Here is a 9,454-nt window from a genome sequence, read left to right as displayed (position 1 = left end):
TGGGGTCAGTTGGGGTCACCTGTCCTGGCTGTGACCCCTGCCAAGCTCCCCCACACCCCCAGCCCCTCCCCAGCGTGGCCGGACGAGGGGCAGGAAAGGCCTTGGCTCTGTGCAAGCTCAGCAAGAACAAAACCATCTCTGTGTGAGCAACGCTGTGCTCAGCACAGAGCCAAACACAGCCCCAGAGAAAGGCCTGGCAAGGAAATTCCCTCTGCCCCAGCCCACAGCAGCACCCCATGGCCACCCACCATCACCACGGCTCCACGGGTTCCTTTCCATGCCCCCGGCCCTGGCCACGGGACCTTGGGCTGGTGGCCACGGCAGCCGACTGTGGCCCAGGGCTCCGTGCCCGTGTCCATGGCAGCAGTGGCCGGCCACAGGCCCTGAGTGCAGGTGAGCGTGCCAATCCCCATGGCAGCGGGGCCAAGCGTTGGTGTCCGTGGCACCAAAGTGAGGAACGGGTCCCTGTGGCCGCTGCCGTGGCACCTGAGGGCATCAGCGAGTGTCAGTGCAATTGTAGCTGGCACCAGCCCCGGCACCGCTCTGTCCTGAGGGCTGCCATGGCAGCCGAGGGCAGCCACAGGTCTGCGGGCAAGTGGCCACGGACCCTGAGTGCAGCAATGGCTCCTGGGGGGGTTTCCAAGGGAACTGGAACTGATGAGGGTTGCCATGGCATCCAACCCCTGGGATGTCACACAGCCACCCTGGGATGTCACACAGCCACCCTGGGATGTCACAACCACTCAGTGATGTCATAGTCCGCTCTATGATGTCACACCTGTGCCCAGTGATATCATAGCCATATCTGTGATGTCACATGACAACCCTGTGATGTCATAGCCACTGTGATGTCACACCACCTGTGATGTCACAGACCTCTCTGTGACATCACACAACTGCTCTGTGATGTCACAGCTGACTCTGTCACGTCATACAGCCATCCTGTGATGTCACAATCTCCTCTGTGATGTCACAGAGCTACTCCATGATGTCACCGTGGACTCTCTGATGTCATACAGCCACACTGTGATGTCACAACCCACTCTGTGATGTCACAGCCTGTTCTGGGATGGCCCAGCCCTCTCTGTGATGTCACACCAATACCCTGTGATGTCACAGCCCGCTCTGTGATGTCACACAGCCCCTTTCTGACATCACAGCTGCTCTGTGGGTCTGGGACACAGGCACAGAGGTGGTACCAAAACTTCAGTGAAACAAAACCTCCTCAGCACCAGCGCAGCACGAAGCAGCAGCATTCTTTATTGGGCCGGATGCACGAGGGGAGAGCCCCTCCCAAAGTCGTGTGTGCCGAGTTCAGGAATGTTCCTGTTTGCAGACTGGGTTTCACAGACACATTCCCAGATTGTCCCGCCACAAACACACACACGACAATCATTGCCCCAAAATCATTGCATATTTCCCCCACCCCTTTGCACATCCCTTCTTCTGCCCTGGGGGTCTCTTTGGGGGTCCCTGGTGGTCGGTGACCCCAAAGCCAGCCCTGACTGCCCGGTGAACTGGTGAAAGTTGGCACACCTGGGCTGGTTGCTGCCCACAGAATCAGCCTTGTGCGGTTCCATGGCCAGTGGCTTTTGGAGAAGAAGCATTGTATGAACCCACCAGGTGCAAACAGTTTTTCATCTGGCAAATTTCCCCCTCTTGGAGGGTTGTGAAGCTTCTCTTCCCTTCAAGCCTTCGTAAGCCTCACTCTGCTCCTTTACTCACATCCCACGAGTTCCTCAGCTGCTTTCACAACCATGTTCTTTACACAGCTCAAAGCAAGTGTCAGAAGCACAAGTATTGCTGTGATCCCAGTTAGACTTTGCAAAAGTCAGGCCAACGATCAGTCAGGGAAAATCCAAGTCCTTTAAATATTTTATCCAAACAGTTACTGTCTAACCCTCCCCTTAATTCCCTGCTGGATGCAGCAGCCGATTTTATCCTCTCTACCCGATCATCCCATCCAGCATCACATTTGGAATGTGCACACAACAAGTGCTGCTGTTCCAGTTCAAGAATCCACACACTCCCTGTCCATGTAGCAGCAATAGGGCTAAAGCCAATCTGCTCTGTAAGGTCATTTTAGCTGTGGCTGGCAATTGTTCCTTTATTTCAGCAAACCCCAAAGGAGCTGCATTCCCTAAAGTTTCCATCTGCAGAGCCCAATGGTGTGTGGCTGGTCTGTTCCTAAAGGCAGATCTGTGCGGAGCAGAGATGGATTCTAAAATCCATCCCGCTGTAGTTCCCGCACTGGGATGTTTCCAAGTTCCATCCCCTTTAACCTTTCCCCACAGTCGGGTTCCCGGTGGTGACTCCTTGCACGAGGGACGGAACGTTAATACCCCCAGTGTCCATGGTGCTCCTGATTCTCCCAGGGGCAAACGTGTGCTCCAAATTCCATCACTTCCCACCCATCCTGGGGCTCCTAAGGATCTGACCGTGTCCTGCTGACACTCTGTGCCTCTCCAAGGCTCGTTGTTTGTTGGCTGAGCCCAGGTGTCCCTGAGAAAGGCAGAATCATTTCTACAAACACAGCCCAGCCTCAGAGCCTGGGCCACAGCCAGGAGCCGCTGGACCTCAGCATTCCAAACAGCTCAAGTGTCTGTCCCAGGGCAATCCCACTTTTCCTTTGTCCTGGGATCCTTTGGCCTTGACCTTGTTCAATCAGGATATTTTATACCCACCTGTAAGGGGTCCTGTGGGAGGCCTGGGCTCCCTTCCCAGCCTAGACACCCCTGAACTGGCTGGAAACACTCCTATTGTCCTGTCTGAGGGCGATTCCATACTGCTGGAATTTGACAGCCCCAGGGGGTATCAGTGCAATCTGTCAGCTGATCAATATTTCCTGAGGTAATTTCCAGATCCGGTTTGGAAATGTTACAATTCTCAGCAGTATTGTTCTGATGTGCCCATGGTAAGGAATATTCTCCTTCCATCCCTGTCCAGGTGCCCTGGGTGCTATTTCCTTCCCACACGTGTTCCCAGATTTTTGTCAAATTGCTGACTGCAGCTCCCCACAGAACTGGATTTTCTGCAGAGGTTGGTGTTGGCAAACAAGCTGTTACAGGGGTCACATTCTGTCATCTGCCAACATCTTGCACTGACTTTGAAAACCACATTTCCCTTCCCAGAAGTCAGGAACATTGTTTCTATTATTATTATAAATACACAATTATTGATCATCTTCATCCAGATCCAATCAATAGTATCCCCTTAGAAAATCCTATTCAATACCTAAAACAATAGGATTGATGTAAAACCCTGTCATAGGTTAGCCAGCATAGTCCCGGAAGGGATGTCCTTGCTAAGGGGTGCTTACAGCTTCCTCTGGGACCTGATAGAACCTATCAGCTAGCCAGTTTGAATATGGACAATTCTTTAAGCCACTTAAAGTTGTGACCGCCTCTGTGATACACACTTAAGAATAGACAAACTCCCCCCCAAGCTCTCTCTCGTTTCCGGCACTGGGACAGGTGGCTGCAGGCCCCGTGCGGGGGCCAGCGGGCCCGGCCAGGCCCTGCTTGGGCCAGGCCGGGCTGGGCCACGGCCAGCCTGGAGCCATGGGCCTGTTCCAGCCGTGGAACCCCCCCACCACTGCCTTGCCATGGGCAGCTGGAGCGGCTTGGCTCTCCCCCCCCTCTCCACTGCAATAAGAAAAATTCAACATTCCAGCTGCAAAGCTGCAAGGCTGAGGTGAGATTAACCCTTTTATTGCTGTGAAGAGCTGAAAACCTGAGGGAGGAGAGAGAGGAGATGCTTAAAGCTGAAATTCTGTTGTGAAGCTATGATATATCAGAGTATCCCGTTGTAATTTCATGAAGATATGGGGGGTGGAGTGTTCAACTCGTAAGCAAGAGGCAGATGCTGCCGCAGCTGTAATTTTATGAGAAGTTTGGACAGAGAGAGATGAACCAGATGAACCAGATGAGGACTTTTGATCCAAAGAGGAAAGGAGAAAAACCTCAATTCCTAGAGATGCTCCCAGAGATAGTCTTGAAGATAAGAAAGACCCTTTGCTCCCAGGGAAGGAGAAGGGCCTCTGTTTTTCCTTTGTTTCTGAATGGCTCAACCTTAAAATTGTACCCCAATAAACTTCAAGAGTGGACCCTCGAAAGCAGTTGCGGGAAAAGCTGCAAGTCGGGGGAAGGGACTCACATCGCAAGCAGAGAGACTCCTCTTCCTAAATGGACTGAACAATATTTGGAAGTGGGTGGCTGTCTCGGTGTGATACTGTTTTCATAGCACAAGCAAAAAGAGACTTCTCTTTCTAAATGGACTGAACAAGGTTATTATGGAAGTGGTAAACAGACTGAACATCTTAAGGGTTGTCTTTACATTGTCAGTGGGAGAAGGGAGGAAGGTGGGGGGAGGAGGAGATTTCTGAAGGTGGTATAATTTTTTTTTTCTTTTCTTCTTTTAGGTCTGTTAATAAACTTCTTTATATTCATTCAAGTTGGTGCCTGCTTTGCATTTCTCCTAATTCTTATCTCACAGAAGATAAACAGTAATGAGTATTTTAGACCAAACCACTACACTACATTGGTGTTTCTACCCGGTTACAAATCCAACCCGCGACATGCCTGTAGGTGACAAAACTCACCCGAGCAATGGTGCAGTGTTTGCTGGAGACAGCCCTTCCAGCCCATGAGTGTTGCAGAGAGCAGGGCTGTCACAGCCAGTGCTGGTCACCAGCAGGAAACTCTCTGTACGTGCCACAGGTGCAGGAAATGGGGGTGGGTCATGAGAGAGGGGAGGAAGAGATTTTTCTGAAGGTAGAGGACATTCCCCAATAGGGAAGACTCCCTTGATGTTGTCTGATTGTGCCAGTCCCCTTTTATCCACATTTGTCTTTTCACTTTACCTTCTTTAACTTCTGCGCGTCCCCGTCTCCTGCTTGGGCACCTGTGACCGAGCACTTGTTTCTCTGCTCGGTGCTCATGGAACCCGTGAAGGCAGCTCAGAGGGGTGACCCCTGGAGGTGTTTGTGCCTCTGGCCGCATTCCACTGCCCAGCTGTGCCCTGTGCTATGGGAAAGGCAGAAGTGCTGTGTGCTGGAGGGCAGTACTGCCCCTGCCTGCAGAGCCCTTGGAGCCTGCACAGGGAGATGCTCCACACCTGGGCTGCTTGCCCCTGGAGAAGAACTTACGCCTGACTGCGCTGCTCTACAAGGGTTCTTTCCCCTCCACCTCTGCACAGAAGTCCTTGTGCCTACAGTCAGGGGTCTGAAGAAGCATCTTGGAAAAACAGATCAGGGCAGGGTACTTTACTGTATTTAATGCACAGAAAACAAGCCTTTTGAAAGACTTTGGGTTACAGGAGAAAGGTAAATATTGATGAAAATTGCTATGAGTAAGGATAGTCATTTGTGGAAAATATTACAATAGTGCAAAAATAATAAAAAAATGCACCCATAAAAAAGAAAGAAAAGAAGAGAAAAAAGGCTGAGGTTGTAATGGGTTACATTCTGGAGACTCTGGAGCAGAAAAGAGTCAGTTTAGGGTTTCTGCAAACCAGCAATCACTTTCTTCAGAGAGTTCCTGAGCTCCTGGTTCCTCAGGCTGTAGATGAGGGGGTTCAAGGCTGGAGGCACCACCGAGTACAGAACTGACACTGCCACATCCAGGGATGGGGATGAGATGGAGGGGGGCTTCAGGTAGGCAAACATAACAGTGCTGAGGAACAGAGAGACCACAGCCAGGTGAGGGAGGCACGTGGAAAAGGCTTTGTGCCGGCCCTGCTCAGAGGGGATCCTCAGCACGGCCCTGAAGATCTGCACATAGGAGAAAACAATGAACACAAAACAGCCAAAGAGCAAACAGACACTGACAGCGATGAGCCCAAGTTCCCTGAGGTAGGATTTGGAGCAGGAGAGCTTGAGGATGTGTGGGATTTCACAGAAGAACTGGCCCAGGGCATTGCCCTGGCACAGGGGCAGGGAAAATGTATTGGCCGTGTGCATGAGAGCGTAGAGAAAGGCACTGGCCCAGGCAGCTGCTGCCATGTGGGCACAAGCTCTGCTGCCCAGGAGGGTCCCGTAGTGCAGGGGTTTGCAGATGGACACGTAGCGGTCGTAGCACATGATGGTGAGGAGGAAATACTCTGCTGAGAGGAAGAAGATAAGCAGAAACACCTGAGCAGCACATGCTGAGTAGGAGATGTGCCTGGTGCCCCAGAGGGAATTGTGCATGGCCTTGGGGACAGTGGTGCAGATGGAGCCCAGGTCGCTGAGGGCCAGGCTGAGCAGGAAGAAGAACATGGGGCTGTGCAGGTGCTGGCCGCAGGCTCCGGCGCTGATGATGAGGCCGTTGGCCAGGAGGGCAGCCAGGGAGATGCCCAGGAAGAGGCAGAAGTGCAGGAGCTGCAGCTGCCGCGTGTCTGCCAATGCCAGCAGGAGGAAGTGCCTGATGGAGCTGCTGTTGGACATTTGGAGCCTCTGGCCATGGAGTGCTGTTGAAGGACAAGACAGTGAGGAGTCAGGGGAGACTTTCCTGGGCAATGCCCAAGCCCTTTCTCCCGGCCCTGCCCCCCAGTTTTCCTTTTCTCAGGGCCCTTCCCTCAGCCCCGTGCCTGGAGCTCTGCTGGGATCTGGCCCCGTTGCTGTGACGAGCAGGGGCTGTGCCCATGGACAGCGAGGAGTCAGCTCTGCTCTGCTGCAGGGGGGACATGGGAATGGGGACAGGGGCTGGTCCTGGGGCTGAACTCCATCAGCCCAAACTGCTCCTGAGGCAGAGGAGCTGGGCAGCATCTCCTGTGCCAGGGCTAAGGAACGGTGACGGCCAAAGGCACTTTGAGAGGGTTTCCTGTGTGCCCAGGGAGAGCAGAGAGAGCTGTGCAAGGCAAGAGCATTGGCTGTAACTCAGGGAAGGGTGAGGGGAGCTGCTCTGTCACTCCATCTGTCCCCAGCTGCCCTTGCTGAGATGGAGGGCAGTCACTGTGTTCCCCTGAAAATCAGCCTGGCACAGCTGAGAGCAGAGGGAGCCACAGCAGAGCAAAGTGGCTCAGCCTTTCTCAGAGTCTCAGCCCCACTGCTGGCCAAGGACACTCGCGGCCCCAGTGTCCCCTGGAAGGCAGCTGACAGCTGGGATGGCATCCCGAGGGCACAGCCAGGCTCCTGTCCATGGCACTGCTGGAGGAGAGCCGGCTCATTGCCAGCCTCCCAGCCCGGCCTGCCCAGAGCTCCCGGGACAGAGGGAGCTGGGACACCCCATTGCTGTGCTCAGCCTGCACAGGAGGAGCCCCAGGGCTGGGCCTGAGCCTGCAGCTGGAAGTGCCATTCCCAGAGAGCCCCTCAGCAGCGCCAGGAGCAGCTGAGCAGGGCAAGGAGAGAGAGCCGGGCCCTGAGGAAAAGCCTTTCCCTGCCCAGCGCTGCCCAGCCCCTCCCGGGCAGCACCAGGGCAGGACAGTCGCCCTCAGGCCCCGGGCAGCAGGAACGGGCCCGTGGCCGCAGAGATGCCCTTCATCTCTGCTGCTGCTCTGCCGGCCCAGGAGGGCACCGAGGGCCCCGAGCCCCCGGGCTGAGGGCCCCGAGCCCCCGGGCTGAGGGCCCCGAGCCCCCGGGCTGAGGGCCCCGAGCCCCCGGGCTGAGGGCTGTGCTGGCTGCGAGGGGACACCGGAGCTGCGCTGCTCAGGGCGGTGTCTGCACTGCAGGGCAGCGCCGGCAGCTGCCACAGCTCCCCTCAGCAGGGCTGCCCTCAGCGCTGCCTCCCTCCCTCCCTGCCCACGGCTCTGCTGCTGGAGCTGGCCCAGCCGGGAGCTGCTCCTGCGGCCCGGGCTCCGTCCCTGCCGCTGCTGCCGGAGCCCAGCCCAGCCCCTGGGCCAGCCCTGCCCGGCAGCCGCTCGGGGCTGCGGCGATTAAAGAACAGCTCCCCCGGGCCTGGGCACCATGGAAAGGTGATGCTGGCTGGAGCTGGGGGCTGGCGAGGTGCAGGCACTTGCTGAGGCTCCCAGGAATCCTCAGTGTGATGGTTTAAGAGCCTCAGCCCCTGCTCTGCCTGCACAGCTGAGTTTCCATTCCCACCAAGGTGAGCCGGAGAAAAGTGGGAGCACAGATTGAGGAAAGCAGAAACTCAAGCAGGAAACTCCTGCCCTGAATGTGCTCATGAAAAGCCCCCTCAGAAATGACCTGGGCATGAGCTGGAGCTCTGAGCAGCCCTGGCCCCACAGCAGCCTCTCCACAGCAGCAGGACCTGCCCAGCAGGAGTCACTCCTTGCAGCCACAGCTCCCCTCCAGCGCCCATGGGGAGCTCCCAGGCAGGCTGAGAGCTGCCCCTGGCAGGTGGCAGATGCCCTGGCCTGGCAAAGAGCCCTCAGGGCTGCAGGAGCTGCTCTGCAGGACAGCCCTGGGCACCCCTGGCTGCTGCCCACCTTCAGAGCCTGCAGCCGGCCCTGGCAGCAGGAGCCGTCCTGCCCTGTCCCTCTGACGGTGCCCAGGGCAGCCCCGCTCTGCAGCACATCCTCCCCCAAGGCAGGAACGGCAGCAGAGCCATCCTCACAGCCATGGCAGCCGTGTCATGGGCCAGCTCTAGAGGATCCCTGCAGCCAGAGACTCACTGTGTCCCACGCTGTGAAGGTTTCTCCAGGAATGAGTTCAGAGCTGTCCTTCCAGCTGCTTTAGCCAGCTCTCTGCTCACTCCTCCCAGGTACCTGCAGGCAGTGCCCTCAGCCCTGCTGGGCTGGCAGAGGAGCTGCTCCTCAGCAGAGCTGCCTCTTTGAAGCTCTCGCTGGTTGCCAGGAGCTTGAGAGTTCCCTCTGTGCCAGGAGCCCGGCCCAGCTCAGCAGCACAGCAGCAGCACAAGGACTTTAATGACCCTCTTGGGGCTTTGGTGCTGTTCACATCAGACTCAGTCCCTCAGAGTGTCTTCAAAAAACTTCTCAAGAACTCAAAGATTCAAAGTCCAAAGTTTCTTTAACTTTTAATGGGTCCCATCAGGACACGACTCACGTGAAAGTGTGCCCAGGTTCCAGTGAGAGCAGAACTCTGGAGGCAGCGATGGCAGGTGGGGACAAGCAAGGGAAAGGTGTCTCTGGTGCTGAGCAAAGCTGGCTGTGTTCCCTGAGTGCAAAGGGCCAAGGCCTGAGCCCCAGCCCCTGGCAAGGCAGATCCTGTCCCTCTCTCAGTGCTCAGGGCTCTTCCCGGGGCACTGGGATGTGGGGATGGGCAGTGCCCAGGGCAGCACCATGGGGCGGCCCCTGCCAGGCTGCTGGGCAGGGACAAGGAGGCACTGAGGCCCCAGGGCTGCAGGGGTCACTTGTCCCCTCCTGGCCTCAGGGCCAGGGCCAGCAGCCGTGGCCAAAGGGCTGCACAAGTTGGCTCTGTCAGGGCCTTGCAGCTGCTGCCCATCCCTCTGCCCTCTGCAGCCCAGGCTGTGCCACGCTGTCCCTGCCCTGCGCCTCTGTCCCTGCAGGCTGTCCTCATCCCCCCGGCTGCCCCACCTGGCTGGCCCCTTCCTTTGCC

The 9,454-nt window shown here is 56.4% G+C and overlaps 1 protein-coding gene across 1 annotated transcript; it reads right to left on the bottom strand.

Annotated features, from left to right (window-relative positions):
- Positions 1-5,286: 5,286 nt before the first annotated feature.
- LOC138101743 (olfactory receptor 14J1-like) lies at positions 5,287-8,761 on the bottom strand. Its single transcript, XM_068999526.1, has 2 exons — positions 8,551-8,761; positions 5,287-6,447 (listed from the first exon to the last, which is right to left on the bottom strand). Exon 2 carries the CDS (start codon positions 6,422-6,424, stop codon positions 5,495-5,497), a length of 930 nt encoding a protein of 309 aa, XP_068855627.1. The 5' UTR covers positions 6,425-6,447; positions 8,551-8,761; the 3' UTR covers positions 5,287-5,494.
- Positions 8,762-9,454: the final 693 nt, after the last annotated feature.

Source organism: Aphelocoma coerulescens, unplaced genomic scaffold (assembly GCF_041296385.1).
Source record: "Aphelocoma coerulescens isolate FSJ_1873_10779 unplaced genomic scaffold, UR_Acoe_1.0 HiC_scaffold_46, whole genome shotgun sequence".
Classification (NCBI taxonomy): Eukaryota; Metazoa; Chordata; class Aves; order Passeriformes; family Corvidae; genus Aphelocoma; species Aphelocoma coerulescens.
The sequence above is the reverse complement of the archived record's forward strand: the minus strand, read 5'-3'. Positions and strand labels throughout refer to the sequence as shown.

Excerpts from the sequence above, each read along its gene's own strand:
- LOC138101743 (XM_068999526.1), bottom strand. The coding sequence starts at position 6,424 with ATGTCCAACAGCAGCTCCATCAGGCACTTCCTCCTGCTGGCATTGGCA.